The following is a 23,962-nucleotide window of genomic DNA, read 5'->3' as shown; positions in this document are numbered from 1 at the left end:
GTTATTCTCAACTCTTGTTCTCCCCATTTTACAGATGAGGAAACTGACAGTTTAACACTTGGCCAAGGTCACACAGCTGGTAAGTGGCAGAGCTGAACCCTGTGTGATCCCAAAGCCCTGTTTATCTTTTTAAAATTGAGGTGTGATTTACATACAATGAAACACATAGATCTAAAATATAAAGTTTAAGCATTTCTATAAATGTGTGCACCCTAGTAATCCAAATTCACCAAGATACAGAACATTTCCATCCCTTTGGAAAATTTCCTTATACTTTTCCCAGTCCATCCCACTACTCTGCCCCAAAACGCAATTAACTTCTGGTTTCCATCATGATAGATAAGTTTTGCCTGTTCTAAAATGTCATGTATATACAGTCAAACAATATGTGCTCTTTTGTGCTTGTTTCAGCATGATGTCTGAGACTCATCCATGTTGTTGGTATTAGTAGTTCATTCCTTTTTATTGTTGAGGAGTATTCCTTTCACTGTACCATAGTTTATTTACCTGTTGATACCTGGGCTGCTTCTAGTTTTTGGTTATTATGAATAAAGCAGCTATAAAATTTCTTGTATAAGGTTTTTATGGACCTGTGTTTTTATTTCTCTTACTCATATATCTAGGAATTATTGGGTCATATGGTAGTTGTATGTTAAAATTTTTATGAAATTTCCAAACAGATTTCCAAAATGTTTATACATCTTAGTTCCAGTAGTATATGAGTTTCAGTTCCACATCTTTGCAAGCATTTGTTATTGCTGGTTTTTTAAATTTTAGTCATTCTAGTGAGCATTGTAATAGGATTGATGGGGTTTTAACTTGCATTTCTTGATGACTATTAATATTGGTCACTTTTTCATGTACTTACCGGTCATTCATGTGTCATCTCTTAAAAGTGTTCAAATCTTTTGGTAAATTCATGTGGCTGGGCGCGATGGCTCACGCCTGTAATCCCAGCACTTCAAGAGGCCAAGGCAGGTGGATTGCTTGAGCCCAGGAGTTTGAGACCAGCCTGGGCAAAGCAACATGGCAAAACCCTGTCTCTATTAAAAATTCAAAAATTAGCTGGATGTGGTGGCACACACTTGCATTACCAGCTTACTTGGGAGGATGAGGCATGAGAATTGCTTGAACCCGAGAGGCGGAGGTTGCAGTGAGCCAAGATTGTACCACTGCACTGCAGCCTGGGTGACAGACCGAGATTCGGTCTCAAAAAAAAAAAAAAAAAAAATTTATGTGTGTTCAAGTATTGAGTGGTAGGTGTTTGCTATTCTAGATATAACTACATCAGATATGTGTGGAAATATTGTCTCCTAGTCTATGGCTCCTTTTTAATTTTAACATGTTTTGTGAGGAACAGAACTTGAAACTTTTTATGAAGTCCAATTTATTAATTTTTAATATTTGATGATTATCATTTTCTGTGTCCTTTGTACAAATCTTGTCCTAACCTGAGGTTGCAGAGATATGCTGTTTTCTACTAGAAACAGTATGATTTTAGCTTTTACCTTTATGTCTATAATTTATCTCAATTTTTTTTTTCTATATTATGAGTTAGGAATCAGTCTTTTTAATAAGAGAATTTGTTTGTTTGGCACTATTTGTTGAAAAGGCTTTCTTCATTGCATTTTATTTTTTTGAGACAGGGTCTCACTCTGTTGCCCAGGCTGGAGTGCAGTGGCATGATCATGGCTCACTGTAGCCTCCTTTTCCTGGGGCACAAACGATCCTTTCACCTCAGCCTCCCAAGTAGCTGGGACCACAGGTGTGCACCACTATGCCAGGCTAATTTTTTAATTTTTGGTAGAGATGGAGTTTCACTGTGTTGGTCAGGCTGGTCTCAAACTCCTGGCTTCAAGTGATCTGTCTGCCTTGGCCTCCCAAAGTACTAGGATTTTAGGCATGAGCCACAGCACCTAGTTGTTGAGTATTTTGATGTTCTTGCTGAAAAATAATTGTGAGTCTATTTTATGAACTCTGTATTCTCTTCTATTAATCTTTTTACCTTTTTACAAATACCATAGTGTCTTGATTACTATAACTCGATAATAGATCTTGAAATCAGATAGAAGTAGTCCTCCAACTCCAACTCCATCCTTCCTTTTCAAAGTTGTTTTGAATATTTGGCTATCGTAGCTTTTTTTTTCATTTCCATGTAAATTTCAGAATTAGCTGATGAATTTTCTTTTCCCTCCCTCCTTCCCTCCCCCCTCCCCCTTCCCTCCTTCCCCCTTCTTTCCTTTCCTCCTTCCTTCCCTTTCTTTCCTTCCTTCCTCCCTCACTTTCCTTTCTTTTCCTTTCCTTTCTCCTTCCCTCTCTTTTCTTTTTCCCTTCCTTTTCTTTTCTTTTTCATTCTTTTCTTTCTTCCTTCCTTTCTCAAAAAAGCCTGCTTGAGATTTTTATTGAATTGCATTGACTCTATCAATTTTGGAAAAGTTGTCATCTTAATAATATTGGGTCTCTTAAATTTAAAAAAATTTTATTTTTTTAGAGACTGGGTCTCACTCTGTTACTGAGGTTGGAGTACAGTGGCACAATCATAGCTCACTGTAGCCTCAAACTCCTGGCCTCAAGGGATCCTCTTGGCCCAGCCTCTGGAGTAGCTGGGACTACAGGCACTCACTAACACACCCGGCCAGTTTTCTAAAAAAAAAAAAAATACATATTTTTGTAGAGATGGAGTCTCATTATGTTCCCCAGGCTGGTCTGGTCTCAAACTTCTGGCCTCAAGCTGTCCTCTCACCTCACCCTCCCAAAGCACTGGGTTTACAGGTGCAAGCCACCATACCCAGTCAATAATACTGAGTTGTCTTTTTTTTTTTTTCTTCTTTTTTGAGATGGAGTCTCGCTCTGTTGCCAAGCTGGAGTGGTGCAATCTCAGCTCACTGCATCCTCTGCATCCCTGTTTCAAGTGATTCTCCTGCCTCAGCCTCCCTGGTAGCTGGGACTAGGCATGAGCCATCACGCTAAGCTAATTTTTGTATTTTTCTTGGAGATGGGGTTTCATCATGTTGGTCAGGATGGTCTTGATCTCTTGACCTCGTGATCCTCCCACCTCGGCCTCCCAAAATGCGAGGATTACAGGTGTGAGCCACCATGGCTGGCCAATATTGAGTCTTCTGATCCATGAAGTCAGTGTATTTTTCTTCTTATTTAGGTCATCTTTATTTTTTCTCATTAATTTTTTTAATAGTTGAGTGTTGAGATCTTATACATCTTCATCCTTAAGTATTTTGTTTTTTACTGTTAATAGTAAATGTTATTATTTTTAAATTTTATTTTCCAATTGTTGCTGGTATATATAAATGCAGTTGATTTTTATATGTTGTTTGTATCTTGCGACATTGTTAAATTTGTTTGCTAGTAGTAGTAACTTTAAAAAATGAATTCCTTGGGATTTTTTATGTGTACATCTGTGAATAAAGACAATTATTCCTTTTTGATGTTTATGACTTATTTTTCTTATTGCACTGGCTGAGATTTCTAGTACAGTAGGTAGATAGAAATGGTGAGAATGACATTCTTGCCTTGTTCTTAATCTCAGGGGGAAGGAGTTCAATTTCACTATCAAGTATGATGACAACTCTGTTGGGCTTTTTTTTTTTTTTTTGGAATTGTGGTTAAATATACATGACATTACATTTACCATCTTAACAGTTTTTAAATGTGCTGATCAGTTGCATTAAGTTCATTTACCCTGGTTGTACAGCCATCCACCACCATCTGTCTACAGAACTCTTCTCATATAGCAAAACTGACGTTCTATACCCATTAACAGAAACTACCCATTCTCCCCAGTTCCTGGTGACCACCATTCTACTTTTTGTCTCTATGAATTTGTCTACTCTAGGTACCTCATTTAAGTAGAATCATACAGTTTTGTCCTTTTGTGACTGGCTTATTTCCCTTAGTGCTTAAAGTTTATGTTGTAGAGTATTAGAATTTCATTCATTTTTGAGGCTGAATAAGATTCCATTGTATGTATAGATCACATTTTGTTGATCCATTCACCTATTGATGGACACTTGGGTTGCTTTTACCTTTTGGTTATTGTGACTAATGCTGCTATAAACATGGGTTTACATGGGTGTCTCTCTTCACGTCCCTACTTTTAATTCTTTGAGGTATATACCCGGAAGTGGAATTGCTGGACCCTATGGTAATTCTGTTTTTACTTTTTGAGGAGTCATTGTATTGGTTTCCCACAGCTGCTGCACCATTTTACATTCTTACCAGCAGTACGCTAGGGTTCCAGTTTCTCCATATTCTCTCCAACAGTTATTTACTGTGTTTTTGATAGAAGCTCTCCTAATGTTTGTGAGACAGTATCTCATTGTGGCTTTGATTTGCATTTCCCTAATGACAAGTGATATTGAGCATCTTTTCATGTACTTATTGACCATTTGTGTGTCTTTGGAGAAGTGTTTGTTGAGGTCTTTTGACTATTTAATTGGATTCTTTATGGGTTTTTGTTTTAGTTGTAGGAGTTCTTTCTATATTCCGTATATTAATCCCTTAACAGATACATGATTTTCAAATATTTTCATTCATTCTCTAGGTTTTTTCATTCTGTTGTGTCCTTTGATGCACAGAAGTTTTACATTTTCATATTATCAAGTAATTTTTTATTTAGTTGCCTATGCGTTTTGTATCATATCCAAGAAACCATTGCCAAAGCCAATGTCATGAAGTTGTCTCCATGTTTTTTTTTCCTAAAAGTTTTGTAGTTCTAGGGCTTATGTTTAAGTCTGGTACATTTTGAGTTAATTTTTGTGTGTGGTGTACCTAAAGGCCAGGCTGGGCGCAGTGGTTCCTGCCTGTAATCCAAGCACTTTGAGAGGCCGAGGCTGGGGGGATCATGAGATTGAGACCAGTCTGGCCAAGATGGTGTAACTGCATCTCTACTAAAAATACAAAAATTAGCTTGGTGTAGTGGTGCACTCCTGTAGTCCCAGCCACTTGGGAGGCTGAGGCAGAATTGCTTGAATCCAAGAGGTGGAGGTGATAGCCGAGATCGTGCTACTGCACTCCAGCCTGGGTGACAGAGCAAGACTGTGTCTCAAAAAAAATGGTTAAGGGCAGATTCATTTTTTTGCATGTGGATATTTTATCAGTACCATGTGACTATTCTTTCTCCATTGAGTGTTCTTGGTAACCTTGACAAAAATTGTTTGACCATGTATATGAGGGTTTAGTACTGGGCTCCCTATTTTATTCCATTGATTTATGTCTGTCATTATGTTAATACCACACTGTTTTTGATTATAGTAGCTTTGTAAATTTTGAAATTAGGAAGCTTTAGGTTTTTTTGTGGATGTCCTTTATCAGCTTGAGAAAATTTTATTCCTAGTGTGCCAAGAGTTTTTTTTAAAAATCTTGAGTGGTGTTAGTTTCAGATTAATAATTACTAATCTGTAAATCATTTAAATTTTCAGATGAATTCTGCATCTAGACGGTTTAGACTTAATATGGTAAATTACACTGATTGAATTTTGAAACTCAAGCTAGCCTTTTAATCCTGAAATAGACCTCATGTAGTCAGTGATAAAATTGTCAAATGTTGCTGAATTCAACTTGGTAATGTTTTGTTAATGGATTTTTGTGATTATGTGTAGAAGAGCCAAAACCTGTGTTTTAACCTTTGTTCCATATTGCTTCCAAAGACTTTTTGTTTTGTTTTGAGACAGGGTCTTATTTTGTTGCCCTGGCTGGAGTGCAGTGACGTGATTGTGGCTTACTGCATCCTTTGCCTCCCAGGTTTGAGCAATTCTTGTACTTCAGCCTCCTGAGTAGCTGGAACTACAGGTTCTTGCCACCCCACCCAGCTAATTTTTTTGTATTTTTAGTAGAGAAGGGGTTTCACCTTGTTGATCAAGCTGATCTCCAACTCCTGGCCTCAAGTGGTCTGCTTGCCTCAGCCTCCCAAAGTGCTGGGATTACAGGTATGAACCTTTACTCCAGGCCTCCAAAAGACTTTTATTTTTCCTTAGTTTGTCATTTTGTGCATATTCCCTTTCATTGTTGAATCTGCATTAGTTTAATTTTTTGTGTAGTCATAAACCAACTAAAAGACTTTCTGGATAAGTGTAAGAGCTCTTGCCTCCTCCATCAGTTTTGAAGTCTCCATCTAGTGGTCTGTTTTGGAAACACAGAGGTGAGAACCTGCAATAAAGTATTGGTGGGTATGCCAGTTTAGTCCATTAGGTGGCAACAGGCCCTAACTGAAGAGTGAAGAGCACTTTAAAAAATAGAAGAAAAACTGTGCTTGCAAAACTCAGAACAAGATTTTCTGACAGTGGTATAGCTAGGCTTCAAGATCTTGGAGAAGGGAGTTGTACCTTTAGGTCATTCTAAGAGCATGTATGAAAACTCTAAAAGTACCTGAGGCCTATAGTCCAAACTCCTCAGGAGGCTGAGGCAGGAGGATTGCTTGAGCTTCAGAGTTCAAGACCAGCCTGGGCAGCATAGTGAGACTCTGTATCTCTTAACAACAACAACAACAACAACAACAAATTCACATGGGAATCCATTTTTCTGTCTCCCTTCCCTTGCGCCTCAAGCTTCAAAATCTTGACTTACTCAGTGGGTATCCATTGCTCACTTTTCTTTGAATATTGGGAATAGAAGGTAATAGGGACTGAAGGTTAAAGTAATAGAGTAGACCCTTAATGCAAGGGGATCTGAGTTTGGAGAGTAGGGGTGAGAAGGATGTACTTGAAACCTACTTTAATAATGATAAAAAGAAATCTACTTGCAGAGAGATTTCAGGAAAAGGCATTAATGGCTCCTTGCTGTTCTGGGGTCTGACACTCCATTCCTTGGGCATGGAGAAAGGAGTGTTTATGAATGTTGTCTCAGATGTGGGCTTTTTTTTTTTTTTAAATAAAAATGGAAATGGGAGAACAGATTTTCTTGCCAAGGAATTGTTTAAAACAGTGGTGAAGGAAGAAGTTCAGTTAAAGGGGTATGAGATTCCATAAAGTGGTGGATAGAATTTATAGGGCTGTGAAAATTAAGGCAGTGTTTGGGGAAGACCACTAGGCTGTAAACAATGAGACCTGATTGCTTGCTTATGGCAATGATGCCAGCTTTTTTCTTTTTTTTTTAACCTTAGCTGACTTAGGCACATAAATATCTACTTAACCTGCATATTCCTGCTTTCCAGTTCATAATAATGCATTGGTAATGGACTATTATGTACAAATAGATTTGGAGTAAAGATGATAAATGCACTTTAAGCAACTGAGGTACAGCTCATGCTTGAAACATGACGTTATGTATGTCAAGATTTAATTACTGGAAAATTTCAAAATAAGGATACTGTTAAGGTAATACCTATCATTATACACCACATGTGTCAAACTAACTTGAAAATGATGCTGCTGAATGAACTGTAATGGAAGAGTAAAGCAAAAATAGCAACTGAAAACTACCACTAATTTTCTCAACAGTGACAATAGAGTTCTTCTAAGAACTGTAAGATTTCCAGCTGATCTTATGTGTGCATTTGCAGAGGGATCTTTGCAACTTTTCTACCCATTTTGGCAACTAGGCTTAGGAGAATACTAGGATCTCATTAGTTTATAAACATTGAATTGTATTAATGTCACTTAACAAGTTACTGGCAGGTAGCTTTTAATCATAGGCAGAAATAAATTGAACACCAGTCACTCATAAGATGGTTGAATGTTGGATTAATTCATTAATTCACCAGGAAGATCCTTTATATTTATACCTTGAGAATCATGGGACTGAGAGGTTGGGAAGGAGGAGGAGAAGGTAGAAAAATAGCCTCAGGCTAGCTGAAGGAGGCTCAGTGCAGTGAACCTTTGATGCTAAGTGTAAAACAGAAAGGGGGTGTTTTTGCTGTGACTTAAAAGCAAAATCTCAACATTTGTGTATGTGTGTGTTTCACTGTGTATTCACAGGTGTTTATAATATTAGCTCTGATAGAGTTGATAGGATTTCTACTTGTTATGTGATCAGTCCTGTTGACAGAATTCTTTGTGACTTTTAATACCAATTTTTTTTTTAGGAATTGTTTTTCTGTTATGTTGAATGGAGAAGTTCTATGTAATTGAGAAGGAAATAAAGTCCTTCCTTCATGTAAATGATTTTGTTCAGAGACTTTCGTTGATTTGTTTTGTGTCCCATCATTTGGCCCCTCAGTTGTCCAGCATAACTAGAAGGCAGTAAACCAAGCCCTAAACATCGTTTTCCATTTTCATCCAATTAATGTTAATTATGAGATTGAGTGGTTCTCTTTCTCTGGAGTAGTTTAATGGCAAGGAACAGAAACATTCTCCAGCTAGTTTAAAATAGGGGCATTGTTAGAAAGTACTGTTTGTTTTTTTTTTTTTTTTTTTGAGATGAAATCTCACTCTGTTGCTCAGGCTGGATGGAGTGCAGTGGCATGATCTGGGCTTACTGCACCCTCTGCCTCCTAGGTTCAAGCGATTCACCTGCCTCAGCCTCCCAAGTAGCTGGAATTGTAGACGCCTGCCACCTCACCCAGCTAATTTTTTGTATTTTTGGTAGAGACAGGGTTTCACCATGTTGGTCAGGCGGGTTTTGAACTCCTGACCTCAAGTGATCTGCCTGCCTTGGCCTCCCAAAGTGCTGGGATTACGGGTGTGAGCCACCCTGCCTGGCCCCAAAGTACTGGGTTTCTCTTGGGGCCCAATGGCAGAGCATGCAATTGACTTTCATGAAGAACCAAGACCAGGATTTCTTTTCCATCTCTGGCTATGTGAACTCTCATTTCTGCTTTTTTTTTAGTACCTCTGGTTGGTAACTTCTCTTTTTCTTTAGGCTGATATTCTTCGTTTCTATGTTTGTGATAGAAAATGGCTGCCTCTCCCCTCCCCTGGCTTGTCATAAACTTCTAGCACCCATGCTTGACACAGATTAAAGTATTTGCGTTCAAATTGTAAACACTTAGGAAAGAGTATAAGCCCAGATTGGATCAGGTGTCCATTTGTCTTTTCAGAGGCTGTGGTCAATTGACTACTCAGTAGAAGCTATAGGAGCATTCTAAGGAGAATATAAATAGAAGAGAGAAATTATCTGACACGATCACTTCAGTCAGGAAACAGGCAGGTTGGAGGTTGTAGAAACTGACTATAGAATCTGGTATTTGAGACAGGACAATGAACAGGCAGGGAAAACTCAGGGGCATAGATTTATCGATTAATTAGGAATTATTTGCTAGGCCTGAGATGGGAGCGGATGGGGATCTGATAAATGCAGTGAGAATCCAAGTATTAAATGATGATTGACATTTGGCACATAGAAGAGAGAAATATTCAGGCCACGCAGTTACTGGCTGTGGGTATAAGCATTAAGACCCAGATCTTCTTGTCTTGGAATGCTAATGACCAGATGGGCTGAGAGTTAAAGACCTGGGCCGGAGGGCCAGGGACTCATGATAGACATCAAGGCATGCTGATGGACTTAATCATAGTGACCAAGGCCAGCTGTAACATTCAATGTACTGCTTTCCCTGGGACCTATTTGAGTACCTACCTGGTGACAAGGTCTGAGATTTTCTGTGTACTTTTGCCCTACTCATGACTGGCTCTGGGACTTGTGTATACACATGGAAGGCACTAGAGACTCCAGTAGTTATGACTTTTGGTAAGACAACTGAAAATAACTCTACTGTTTACAGTTTTGGGTTGTTGCTGTCTGGAGCTGAAAACGATTCTATAATCCCAGGATGAGTTTATACCTCTGCCTTCCTCTGGAAGTTTTTCCTCCTAAGTGAAATTTTGAGATTAAGTTATATTTAAGCAGTTTGGGTCTCAGTTCAGGAAAATAGTTTTGGTTGACTTCACTGAGATCAGAATTTTCTCTTAAGAGGTTTATAAAAACGTATCTGAGGAAGAGATTTATTTCTGGCATGAGTGATTGAGGAGGTCAACACTTTCTCTCTCCCAAAATTGTCAAAAACAACTAAAGACTTATAACAAATTGAGAAGCATTTATTCATGAAAACCACTGAACTTGGGATAAGAATAGCATGAGTTTTGTGGTGTTCCCTGGGCCTGTTCTATTTCTCCCAGCCCTGACAGTGCAGTAGTTCAAGCAGGGTGGGGCAGGCCATGAAAACCAGTAGGTAGCTTTATAACTGCTGTAGGAAGGAGCTTACTTGATTTGGAGTGTTGTCAGTTAAATTTGATGATCATGGTGGCAAGTGAAATAGGGAGGGCAAATCTGCTCCTCTGGGGTTACAGTTCTGTTTAGGATAAACAGTTGGCCAGCAGACTAGCCAGGGCTTTAACAAGGAGGTCTGATAGGTGAGACAGTTTCAAGGGGCTTGATAAGGACTCCAGATATCCTGGGTTGATTGGAATATTTATGCACATCAGAAACTCATGTGAGCCAAGGTCAGGAGTTCAAGACTAGCTTGATCAACATGGTGAAACCCCATCTCTACTAAAAATACAAAAATTAGCTGGACATGGTGGCACATGCCTGTAATCCCAGCTGCTCTGGAGACTGAGACAGGAGAATCGCTTGAACCTGGGAGGTGGAGGTGGCAATGAGCCGAGATTGCATCACTACACTCCTGCCTGGGCGACAGAGTGAGTCTCTGTCTTGGAAAAAAAAAAAAAGGCTGGGCAAGGTGGCTCATGCCTGTAATCCTAGCACTTTAGGAGGCTGAGGCTGGTGGATGGCCTGAGCTCAGGAGTTCGAGACCAGCCTGGGCAACACAGTGAAACCCTTTCTCTACTAAAATACAAAAAATTACCCGGGCATGGTGGCACACAACTGTAGTCCCAGTTACATGGGAGACTGAGGCAGGAGAATTCTTGAGCCCAGGAGGTGAAGGTTGCAGTGAGCTGAGATCGCGCCACTGCACTCCAGACTGGGCAGCAGAGCAAGACTTCAACCCCCTCCCTCCTATCCCCCTCCCCCCAAAATAAAGAAACCCATGTCAGCCCAAACCATCACACATCCCTGGGTAATGCAAAGATGTGTGAGAAAGTCCAGCAAAAAATAAGAACTGGAACAGACTTGAAGGCCTGAAGTGTAAGTACTCCCTTTTCCTGACCATAGTTGCATCAGCAGGTAGTGAAAGAGCTCAACGTGTTTGATTACCATCTCTGACCAATCTTTAATGGAGTAGTAAGCTATACAGTTAGAGGGGTGACTGCTGCAATTCAGGCTTTAAAATAAAAACAAGGTGGGGGGAAAACCTGAGCCATCAGGAAGCTATACATTGCAGAGGAGACAGTCTTCATGGTTTAGTGCAGGAAAGTTAGTAAAGAAACTGATCATTATCACCAACCTTAGTGGGGGAAAAGTCAGAATCCAGAATTGCCAAAAGTGCATTGTTTTAAATGTTCAGTATCACAACAAAAATTAAAAGACATGCAAAGGAACAAAGTCTGATACATACTTAGAAAAAGAAGTCAGTAGGAACTCTGAGTGATCCTACATGTTTCATCTAGCACACAAAGACTTCAGTGCAACTATTATAGATATTCCAAAGAAATAAAGGGAACAGTTTTTAAAGAATTAAAAGGGGAAGTATGATGACAGTGACCCAGAACCTAGAGAATTTCAATAGAGAAATTATAAAAAAGAACAAAAATGGAAGCACTGGACTGGAGTTGAAGAGTATTAATAAGCTAAAATGAAAAATTAAGGACAGACTCAATAACCAATTTGAGGTGATGAAAGAATTGATGACGTTGCAGCTAGATGAATAAAACATATTCAGTATGAAGAACAGAGAAAAAAGATTGAGTAAAAAGGAACGGAATCTGAGATCTGTGCGACGTAAGCGTGTATGTAATGAGAAACATGGAGAGGAATGAGAGAAAGGGACAAGAAAATATTAGAAATAATGGCAAAAACTTTCTGAATGTGATGGTAAACATTAATCTACAGATTTCAGAAGCCTAATAATTGGTGTTTGTTAACACCAAGTATGATAAACACACATCAGAGTCAAAATGTTGAAAGATAAGGACAAGGAAAAAATCTTGAAAGCAACAAGAAGGAAAAATAATAGGCTTTGTGGCTAACTTCTCATCAAAAGCAATGGATGCCTGAAGGCAGTAATGGGATGACATTCAAAGTGTGGAAAGAAAAACAAAATTGTTAAGATTCGATATCCAGGAAAACTGTTCTTCAAAAGTGAAGGCAAAATAAAGACTTCCCACATTAAAAAGACAATTTATTGCTAGTGGACCTGTCTTAAAGTACTAAAGGAAATTCCTTGAGCTGAAAGGGAGTCATACCAGATAGTAATTCAAATCCGTAAGATGAAATGATGAACACTGGAAATAGTAAATACGCCTATGTTTTTTCTTCTCAATTTTTAAAAAAGACATAAGATTATATAGAGCAAGGATTATACCATTGTATTACTAAGTTACATATGGCAATAATAGAAAGGAGGGGGTGGATAGCAGATACATTGGATCAAGTTTCTATATTTCCTGGAATTAAATTAGACTGTCATAAGTAAAGATGCATGTCGTGAGACCTAGAGCAACCACTGAGAAAACAACAAAATAGGTATAGTTTAAAAAAAATCAGGCCAGGCTTGGTGGCTCACAGCCTGTGATCCCAGCACTTTGGGAGTTAGAGGCAGGTGGATCACCTGAGGCCAGGAATTCGAGACCAGCCTGGCCAACATAGTGAAACCCCATCTCTACTAAAAATAAAAAACTAGCTAGGTGTGGTGGTGGGTGCCTGTAATCCCAGCTACTTGGAAGGCTGAGGCGGGAGAATCGCTTGAGCTTGGGAGGCAGAGGTTGTATTGAACTGAGATTGCCCCACTGTACTGCAGGCTGGGTGACAAAGTGAGATTCACTCTCAAAAAAAAAAAAAAAAAAAGATTGAAATGGTACCCTGAAATATACTTCACACAAAAGATGATAGAAGCAGAGGTAAAAAAAAAAAAAAAAAAAAAAACAAAGACAAAAATAGCAAAATGGCATACATAAGTCCAGCCATATCAATAATTATATTAAATGTGAATGTACTGTCTATTCAAAAGGTAGAGATGATTAGCCTAAATAAAAAGGCAAGAGACAGTTCTATGCTATTAGTTCAGTCATGGATATACCTTAGTTTTTTTTTTTTTTTGAGACGGAGTTTTGCTCTTGTTACCCAGGCTGGAGTACAATGGCGCGATCTCGGCTCACCGCAACCTCCACTTCCTGGGTTCAGGCCATTCTCCTGCCTCAGCCTCCCGAGTAGCTGGGATTACAGCCACCATGCCCAGCTAATTTTTTGTATTTTTAGTAGAGACGGGGTTTCACCATGTTGACCAGGATGGTCTTGATCTCTTGACCTCGTGATCCTCCCACCTCGGCCTCCCAAAGTGCTGGGATTACAGGCTGAGCCACCACACCCGGCCCTACTTTAGAGTTAAAGACACAAATAGGTTGAAAGTAAAAGCAAGATCATGCAAATAGTAGCCATAGGAGAGCTGGGGTAAATGTCAGACAGTTTAAGCAAGAAATGTTACTAGAGACAGGGACATAATGTAGTGACAAAAGGGGCAATACATGAGAAAATGAAAATTATAAAAATATATCTAATGAGACCATCAAAATAAATGAAGTAAAAACTGACAAATTAAAGGAGAAATAGGCTATTTACAATAGTAATTGTAGATTTTAATTACCCACTTTCAGTAGTTGATAGAACAATTAGAAAATTAGGAAGACTATGAAAGACCTTCAGCACTATAAATGAACTTGATACAACTCATTTATTGAACACTTTATGCAAAATATGCAAGGGAGTTAAATTAGAGATCCATAACAAATCTGGTATCCCCAAATATTTAAAATTAAACAACATACGGCGGCTCAAGCCTGTAATCCCAGCAGTTTGGGAGGCCAAGGCGGGTGGATCACGAGGTCAAGAGATCGAGACCATCCTGGTCAACATGGTGAAACCCTGTCTCTACTAAAAATACAAAAAATTAGCTGGGTATGGTGGTGTGTGCCTGTAATCCCAGCTACTCAGGAGGCTGAGGCAGGAGGATTGCCTGTACCCAGGAGGCGGAGGTTGCGGTGAGCCGAGATCGCACCATTGCACTCCAGCCTCGGTAACAAGAGCAAAACTCCATCACAAAACAAAAAAAACCATATGTGTGTGTGTGTGTATATGTAATAGAGCAAAGAAATTCCAAGGCAGATTTTAAAATATTTTTAACTAGGCTGGGCCCTGTGGCTCATGCCTGTAATCCCAGCACTTTGGGAGGCCAAGGTGGGCAGATCACTTGAACCCAGGAGTTTAAGACCAGCCTGGGCAACATGTCAAAACTCTGTCTCCAAAAACATACCAAAAATTAGTCAAGTGTGGTGGCATGGTCCCAGTTACTTGGGAGGTTGGGGGACCTCCTTAGCCTGGGAGGTCAAGGTGGCAGTGAGCCTTCATTGCCCCACTGCACTCAGCCTGGGTGATAGAGTGAGACTCTGTCTTCTCCCACAAAACAAAATTTTTTTTAACTAAAGGAAAATGCAACCTATCAAAATTTATGAAATGCAGCTAAAGCTGTGCTTAGAGGAAGATTTATAGCTTTTATGATGCCTAGATATTTGAAAAGGAAAGGTTTAAAGTACTAATGTAAGTATCCATTGTAAGAAGCTAGATAAATAGTAAACTAATCCAAAGTAGCTGGATGCAAAGGTGTGTGCTTCTTGGGAGGCTGAGGTGGGAGGATTGCTTGAGCCCAGTACTTTGAGACTGCAGTGAGCTATGATTACATCACTGCATTCCAGCCTGGGCAACAGAGTGAGACCCTGTCTCTGAAAGAACAACAGCAACAAAAATCTGAAGCAAGTATAAGGAAGGAAAAAAATATTAGAATGGAAAACAGTGAAATGGAAAGCAGAAACCCAGTTGAGAAAAATCAGTGAAACTAAAGTTGGTCCTCTGAAAAGATCAGCAAATTTGATAAACCCCTACCAAGACTAAAAAAAGAAAACACAAATTACCAAAGTCAAGAATGAAAGGACATTATTATCCTACAGAAATTGAAAGGATTATAAGGGATTTGCCATGAAATCACTTTATCTCACCAAATTAGACAACTTAGATGAAATGGACAAATTCCTAGAAAGATGCAGATGATCAAAACTGGCTCCAAGGCCGGGCGCGGTGGCTTACACCTGTAATCTCAGCAGTTTGGGAGGCTGAGGCAGGTGGATCATGAGGTCAAGAGATCAAGACCATCTTGGCCACCATGGTGAAACCCCGTCTCTACTAAAAATACAAAAATTAGCCAGGAGTGGTGGCATGTGCCTGTAGTCCCAGCTACTTGGGAGGCTGATGCAGGAGAATCGCTTGAACCTGGGACATGGAGGTTGCAGTGAGCTGAGGTCATGTGTCTGCACTCCAGCCTGGCAACAGGGCAAGATTCTGTCTCAACAACAACAACAAAAACTGCAGAGGAACTAGAAAATGAGACTTTATGACAGTTATGATGAATTAGTAATTAAAAATCTTCTACAGGCTGGGCATGGTGGTCGCTCACGCCTGTAATCCCAGCCCTTGGGAGGCCAAAGTGGGCGGATCACAAGGTCAGGAGTTTGAAACCAGCCTGACCAACATGGTGAAACCCCATCTCTATTGAAAATGCAAAAATTAGCCAGGCATGGTGCTGCACGCCTGTAATCCCAGCAACTTGGGAAGCTGAGGCAAGAGAATTGCTGGAATCCGGGAGGCAGAGGTTGTGGTGAGCTGAGAATGGGCCATTGCACTCCAGCCTAGGGACAGTGAGACACTGTCTCAAAAAAAAAAAAAAAAAATCTTCCTACATAGAGAAGCCTAGGCCCAGGTGTCTTCATTGATGAATTCTATTAAACACTTAAAGAAGCAAGCTGGGCTCAGTGGGTTGATGATATACACTTCTAGTCCCAGCCACTTGGAAGGCTGAGGTGGGAGGATTGCGTGAATGAGGCCAGGAGTTCAGAACTAGCCTGAGCAACATAGCAAGACCCCCATCTTAAAAAAAAAAAAAAAAAATCAAGGAAGCAATAATACTAAACCTGAACTCTCTTAGAAAACAGAAGAGGAAGAAACACTTGTCAACTCATTCTGTGAGCATGGTATTATCCTGGTAACCAAACAAAGATACTATAAGAAAACTGCAGCCCAGTAGCCCTTTATGAACATACATGTAAAAATCTTTTAACAAAGTATTAGCAAACCAGATTCAGCAACATAGAATAATGGATTGTATACCATGACCAAATGGAATTTAATCCAGGAATACAGGCTTGTATTAATACATAAAAATTAATACAGTATGCCAAGTGTCACTGATATACTGTATTGGTACATTCCATGAAAAGGCAGGGCCGGCTGGGCACAGTGGCTCATGCTGGTAATAAGCACTTTGGGAGGCTGAGGTGAGAGGATTGCTTGAGGCCAGGAGTTTAAGACCAGCCTGGGTAACATAGTGAGAGCCTGTTACTACAAGAAAAGAAAAAAAAAAAAACCTGGACATGGCATGTGCCTGTATTTCTAGCTACTTAGCAGGGCAAAGTGGGATGATCCTAGGAGTTTGAGAATGCAGTATGCTATGATTGTGCCACTACACTGCAGCTTGAGTGACAGTGAGATCCTGTCTCAAAGTGTGGCCGTGTGTGGTGGCTTACGCGTGAAATACCAATACTTTGGGAGGCCAAAGTGGGTGGATCACTTGAGGTCAGGAGTTCGAGATCAGCCTGACCAACATGGTGAAATCTTGTCTCTACTAAAAATACAAAAATTAGCTGGGTGTGGTTGTGCTCACCTATAATCCTAGCTATTTGGGAGACTAAGGCAAAAGAATCCCTTGAGCAGACTTGAGGCAGAGGTTGCAGTGAACTGAGATTGCACCACTGCATTCCAGCCTGAGTGACAGAGTGAGACTCCATCTCAAAAAAATGTGTGTTAGTCTGTTTTACATTTTGCTCTAAAGGAATACCTGAGACTGGGTAATTTAAGAAGAGGTTTATTTGACTCTTGGTTCTACAGACTTATAAGTATGGCACCAACATCTGCTTGGCTTCTGGTGAGCCTGCAGGAAGCTTTTACTCATGGCAAAAGGTGAGGAGGGAACAGGCACATCTCATGGCAAGAGAAAGAGCAACAGAGGAGGAGGTGCCAGCCTCTATAAACAACCAGCTGTTGTGTAAACGAATAAAACGAAAACTCACTCATTACTGAGGGGAGGGCACCAAGCCATTCATGAGGGATCCGCCCTCATGACCCAACTACCTCCCATTAGGTCCCACCTCCAACCTTGAGGGTGACATTTCAATATCAGATTTGGAGGGAACAGACATCCAAACTGCATCAGTGATGATTGCTGTAAGGATAGGCACTGGAACTGAATTGAGAGTCCAGTCATAAATCCTTATGCGTGTGGTCCTTTGATATTTGACCAAGATACCAAGGCATCTTTTCTACTTCCCACAGGAGTTGTATCCAGTGGAGGAAATCATAGTTTGTTTGTTTGTTTTTTTTCCAGAAATGATGCTGGGGAAAACAGATCTCTATATGCCAGAAATTTATCTCAGATCCTTATTTTACACTGAGACACAAAAATTAACTCAGTGCACTATACCTAATTGTAAGAGCTAAAACTACCAAATGTTTCAAGCATATCTTGGTGACCTGGGGTTAGGCAAAAGTCTTCTTAGACATGACACCAATGGCACAAGCCATGAAAGAAAATTGAATTGGCTTCATTAAAATGTAAAACTTTGGCACTTCAAAATATGTTATTAAGAAAATGAGAAAACTTCAGATTGTGGGAAAATATTTGCAAATTAAATATCTGATAAAGGCCAGGTGCGGTGGCTCACACCTATAATCCTAGCACTTTGGGAGACCGAGATGGGTGGATTGCTTGAGGCCAGGAGTTCAAAGACTGCCTGGCCAACATGGTGAAACCCCTGTCTCTACTAAAACTACAAAAAATTAGCCAGTTGTGGTGGTGGGTGCCTGTAATCCCAGCTACTCAGGAGGCTGAGGCAGGAGAATCGCCTTTTAATGAACCCGGGAGGCAGAGGATGCAGTGAGCTGAGATCATGCCACTGCATTCCAGCTTGGGCAACAAGAGTGAAACTCTGACTCAAAAAAAAAAACCAAAAAAAAAAACCTGATAAAGGAGTTGTTGGAAACAGATGCTTGGTTCCACAAAGAAAAGTTAGCACTGAGACAAACAATCTCTCAGCAAGCAATTTTTACTTCCTGGACTGCAGGAAGGGTATTCTCACTAGCCATCTTGCTATGAGAGTACAATGAACAAAGGAAAGCCGACATATTTATCTTTTATGCATTTGGGGTCATCCTTACTCCTGTGTCTGATCTCCTTTGGCTGGAGCCAGACCTCACAATCTAAACTAAAACCTGATTGGCTAACAACTTAAAACTTTTCAGGTAAAAGCAGTGGCAAGCTGGGACATGCTTGTGTGCACGTCCAGCACAGGTATCTTGGTTAAAGTACAAGGACATAGAATGTGCTACGTGCCAGTAAGCATGGTATGCCTAACAGCTACATAGGATAGGGCTTAGCAAAGAGTTGTTAGCACACTTATGATTTATTCTTTAACAGGAAAGGAAACTTTAAAGAGGAACTTTTCTACTTCCCACAGGAGTTGTATCCAAAATATATAAAAATCTCTTACAATTCAAGACAACTCAATTTTTAGAAATGAATAAAAAATATGATTCCACTTGTGTGAGATACCTAGAATAGGCAAAATTCATTGAGACAAAAAGTAAAACAGAAGTTGCTGGGGGAAGTGGAGAATAAGTAGTTATTGTTTAATGGGTACAGAGTTCTTGTTTAGGTTTATGAAAAAGTTTTGGAAATGATAGTGATCATGGTTGTACAACAATCTGAATTCAGTGTCCTTGAGTTATGCACTAAAGTGGTTAAAATGGTAAATCTTATGTATATTTTACTACAACAAAAATAAGTTTAAAATTTTGAAAACTTGGGTAAAAGAACATTTCATCACATGCAAAGGTGCTCTAAATTAGTCATTAGGGAGATGCAAATTCAAATTGGAATGTCCACTGTACACCTCAGGAATAGCTATAATCAAAAAGACTGTCAGAGTGTTCTAGAAAGTGTTAGGATGTGTAGAAACAAGAAATCTTGCATGTTACAGTGGTAATGTAAGTCAACTGAAAATCAGTTTGGCAGTTTATTAAAAATATAAACTTACCATATGATCCAGCAATTCCACTCCTGTATATCCAAGAGAATTTAAAACATATATTCACACAAAGACTGTATGTAGGCCCCAGGCTTGGTGGCTCACACCTTTAATCTCAGCACTTCGGGAGGCCAAGGTAGGCGGGTCACCTGAGGTCAGGAGTTTGAGACCAGCCTGGCCAACATGGAGAAACTCCCTATCTACTAAAAATACAAAAATTAAGTGCATGGCATGTGCCTGTTATCCCAGCTACTTGGGAGGCTAACACAGGGGAATTGCTTGAGCCTGGGAGGTGGTGGTTGCAGTGAGCCAAGATTGCACCATTGCACTCTAGCCTGAGCCACAGAGTAAGACCTTGTCTCAAAAGAAAAAAAGACTATATGAATGTTCATTCATCACATTATTATGCATGTTCATAATAACATTATTAATAGCCAAAATCTGGAAACAGTTCAAATGTCCACCAATTGGTGAATGGATAAACAAAACGTGGAGTACCTATAAAATGCAATACTATTCAACAATAAAAAGGAATTAATTACCAATACATGCTACAACAAGGATAAACCTAAAACTTATACTAAATGAAAGAAGCCAAATTCTACCTGGTGCAGTGGCTCATGCCTGTAATACCAGCACTTTGGGAGGCTGAGGCGAATGGATTACTTGAGGTCAGCAGTTCAAGACCAGCCTTGCCAACATGGTGAAACCCTGTCTCTACTAAAAAAAAAAATGCAAAAATTAGCCGGGCATGATGTTGTATGCCTGTAGTCCCAGCTACTCTGAAGGCTGAGGTGGGAGAATTGCTTGAACTTGGGAGATGGAGGTTGCAGTGAACCAAGATCGTGCCACTGCACTCCAGCCTGGGCAACAGAGTGAGACTCCATCTCAAAAAAAAGCCAAACGCAAAGGAGTACATGTTGTATGATTTCTTCTATATGAAATGTCCAGAGGCTGGGCACGGTGACTCACGCCTGTAATCCCAGCACTTTGGGAGGCTGAGGTAGGTAGATTACTTGAGGTCAGGAATTTGAGAACCAGTATGGCCAACGTGGTGAAACCCCTTCTCTACTAGAAAAAAAGGCGGATGTGGTGGCATGTATCTGGATGATAGAGTAGACTCCGTCTCAAAAACAAAAACAAAAAAAACCCAAAACATCCAGAGAAGTCAAATGTATAGAGACAGAAAGCAGATCAGTGGTTGTCTGGGGGCTGAGTTGGAGTGGAAACAGGAACAAAGGGAGTTTGGGGGGTGATGGAAAGGTTCAAAATTAGATTTTGGTGATGGTTGCACAAATCTATAAATGAATGAATAAAAGTCATTGAAATATACACTTATCGCAGATGAATTTAATTGTCTGTAAATTATACCTAAACAAAGCCGTTTAAAGAAATATTTAAGATTGCCTGGAAGCAGGAAAAGGAAGGGATGTTTTGATAAGGTGATTTAAGTTCATTGATCAGATGGGGTTCAACTGATATTTGCTATGTCATTCTTCACCTTGGAAGCTCATACTCCCAAAGCCTTACCCTGTGTACCCACTACAGAGTATGCTAGAAAGAAACTTCTTGTTTGGGAGGTGACTCAACTGTTGGAATGTGATGCTGATGGACCTAGAGTGAATGATAATTCCCATTCAGGCTGATGACACTTAAATGCAGAAAAGGCCTTCTTTTAACCCCAGGTTATAAGTTAACTTTGTCCAGGCACCTTGCACACATGTACTGATGGTTGACAAGTAGGCAAGAGTTTGGGTAGTCAAAGGATCTTGTCTATACTATGAAAAGTGGAAAACCTGTGGAGTAACACCATCAGAGACTAGGATACTTTGGGCTGCACTGTGTGCTGTTTGCAGAGCACTTTTCACATCTGAGGTGGAGTGGGTATATTTTCTCCCTTTTACAGAGAAGTAAGACTTACAGGGTGACTGGCTTGACCACGAGTATACACAGGGTAGAGCTGAACATAGCTGAACTTAAATTCAGATTTTCTGACTCTTGTATTTTAAACCATTTTTCCTGTACCTACTGTTTTTGCCCCAACTATTTACTGGGAAGAGGAGAGAAAAGGACGTATGATTTTGATTGGTTGTGTGTTTTTCAGTAGATTTAGTTAGTCTGAAGAATGGGAAGGGAAGTTGGGCTACACTGTAAGTTCATGGGTTCTATAGCAAGTATAACCAGGATAATTTTGTCCTGATATTTGGTAGCTATTAAAATTATGCGTAGGCCTAGTGTAATTTGTGGGACTGATAGATGACTGGAGGTATCCTGTGCTTGGTTCAAGGAGTGGATTACTTACCAAGTTACGAATATAATTGTGCTAGAAATTACAAGAAAATTCTTTTAATAAAGTTAAAAATACATTTGATTAAAAAAAAAAATTTAATTGTCTGTTCCATGCCAGGTCCCTTGACAGGTTATGGGATCACAAAGCCCAGTTGGATCCTGTTGTGGTACAGCCTGAGAGGAGAACATGAGTAGGCTGGAATTTCCTTCATTGTTTTCGTTCTCTGAGGATGACTTATCTGTCCTCCAAAGTGACCACCTCCATCACAGATGGAGAGCCCGTTACTTTCTATATTCTTGCAGCTGTGCTTTCCATAGGTTTCCTTTCTTGATAGAAACAGTTCGCTTTTCCTTCTTTTCCTCTGTGAATTTTTCCATCTGCTTTTCAGCCAAATGTAGTAGATTGTGCATCTAAAAGAAATCTTTGCTTTTTTAAAAAAATGATTTAAAAGATGAAAGATTTGTATGATCTGAAGAGAAACCAGAGTAGAAAGACATGATTTAAAATTAACTTTTTCTTATAATTGTTGAAATAGTTTATGCTTATTGCTAAACACTTGGAAGATATGAAAGATTATAAATAATAAACATAAAAATTACCTGTAATTCTACAACTTTGAGAGTATAGTAGTTAATGTCTTTGCTTCTAGTCTGCTTGAACTTCCTGTCTGCTTTTTATCTCCTATCGGCCAGTACATGCTTGGGAGCGCTCATAAACACACACACAACACATGCACACACACTAAGATCATAGTATTTTGTGTGTCAGATCTTGTGTGAAATTATTTGCATGTATTCTTAATCCTCAAGCAGTCCTGTGAAGCAAATACTATTATTGTTGTATCTCCTGTTTACAGATGGCACAGATTTAAAGGTTAAGTAATTTGTTCAAATTCATGTAGTTGCTAAGTAACAGCCGAGATTTTCACCCTCATTTAGCCCAAGCTCTTCATCATTACCTTTCTAGAAATCTATTTCCTCAGTGACTAGAACACCAAAATTGTTCTTTCCAAAACTGTTAGTAATCTTTTTTTTTTTTTTTAATGCTACCTTCTTTTCTGGCCTTGTCTCATGACTTCTTCACCATATTTTCATGTGCTTTACTCACACTTTCTGTTTTGTAAAAACACTGCTTCTTTGGCCTATATACATACCATCCGTTCCTTGTGCTTGGAATGCTTACTCTATTTCACCAAGGTAGTTACACATCCTCTTAAAGTCTTTACTTACACATCACTTACTAATGGAAGTTCCCTGACCCTTCTTACCACCAAGACTGGATTGGTCCCTCCTATTATTTACTTTCATAGTAACTTATTTTTATCTTCTGCAGAGCTGTTCACACTTGTAGTTAGCTATTTGTTTATTAGAATTTGTTCTGCCCTTTTTGTTATATACTTTCGTTTCTTCCGCATCTCCTGGCTCCTGTTGCAGTCCAGGTATACACTAGGTGTCTGATAACTGTTTGTTACCTTTTTCTTTCTGCACTTAGATCATTTTTTTTTTAAAGATCATTATTTATCAGCTCCATGCTTATGAATTACAAATGTGTATTCCTTGTTCTGATAACTGTTCCAAAAGTAAAATCCTCTTTCTTCCACTGTGAAATTGCCTATTTCTTTCTTGGTACACTCTGGGCTCCAAATCTAGTCAGGATGGTTTGGCATCATTCTTGACTGCTTCCTTTTCTGTTTGAGCCAGTTCTTTGGAAGGTGGTTCTGATATATTGATATGGAAAGATGGCCACAATATTTTAAGTGAAAGAAGGTGGCTCATGTCTGTAATCCCAACACTTCGGGAGGCTGAGGCGGGTGGATCACTTGAGTCAGGAATTTGAGACCAGTCTAGGCCACATGGCGAAATCCTGTCTCTACTAAAAAAATACAAAAAATTATCCAGGCATGGTGCTACGTGCCTGTGGTCCCAGCTAGTGGTAGGCTAAGGTGGGCAGATCACTTGAGGTCAGGAATTCGAGACGGCTTGGCCAACATGGTGAAACCCCGCGTTTACCGGAAATATAAAAATTAGCCAGGTGTGATGGTGCATGCCTGTAGTTCCAGCTACTTGAGAGGCTGAGGTGGGAGGATCACTTGAACCCAGGAGGCAAAGATTACAGTGAGCCAAGATTGCGCGCCACTGCACTCCTGCCTGGGTGATAGACCGAGACTCTGTCTTAAAAAAATAAAAGAACAGAACATTATGTGTAATTTGTGGTGTTTTTCCTCTAAGTATAAATACATGCATTTTAAATACCTTGAAATGTCTGTGAGGATATACACTGAACACAGTGATGGAAAGGGGTCAGCCATTTTATTTTGAAAAACAAAAGTCAAAGTATGCCTTTTTGAGATAACCTTTCCTTTCATTCCATTCCTGTTGACTCAGTTCTAACTCAGCTAACTTGTACAAGAAATTTCTTTTTTTTCTTCCTCTCACTTCATCTGCTTAGTGACTCTTCCCAGTCTTGCTTTCATTTTCTCCTT

At 39.7% G+C, this 23,962-nt stretch overlaps 1 protein-coding gene and 1 long non-coding RNA gene across 8 annotated transcripts in view; one reads left to right on the top strand and one right to left on the bottom strand.

Annotated features, from left to right (window-relative positions):
* NR6A1 (nuclear receptor subfamily 6 group A member 1) overlaps positions 1–23,962 on the top strand; it is a 238,667-nt gene that overhangs the window by 44,383 nt on the left and 170,322 nt on the right. For 3 of the 7 annotated variants that reach the window (XM_035257259.3, XM_035257247.3, XM_035257236.3), the window contains exon 3: positions 35–79. The exons of the other annotated variants lie outside the window; for them this stretch is intronic. In XM_035257259.3, the coding sequence (XP_035113150.1) occupies positions 35–79 (45 nt within the window). The remainder of the gene's footprint in view (positions 1–34; positions 80–23,962) is intronic. 7 annotated transcript variants of the gene reach the window in all.
* Positions 15,913–23,962, bottom strand: part of LOC118144300 (uncharacterized) — a 47,113-nt gene continuing 39,063 nt past the window's right edge. Inside the window, exon 3 of the long non-coding RNA XR_004728963.3 lies at positions 15,913–23,651. This is a non-coding gene — a long non-coding RNA (uncharacterized LOC118144300). The remainder of the gene's footprint in view (positions 23,652–23,962) is intronic.

The sequence above is a fragment of the Callithrix jacchus genome, chromosome 1 (assembly GCF_049354715.1).
Source record: "Callithrix jacchus isolate 240 chromosome 1, calJac240_pri, whole genome shotgun sequence".
Lineage (NCBI taxonomy): Eukaryota > Metazoa > Chordata > Mammalia > Primates > Cebidae > Callithrix > Callithrix jacchus.
The sequence above is the reverse complement of the archived record's forward strand: the minus strand, read 5'-3'. Positions and strand labels throughout refer to the sequence as shown.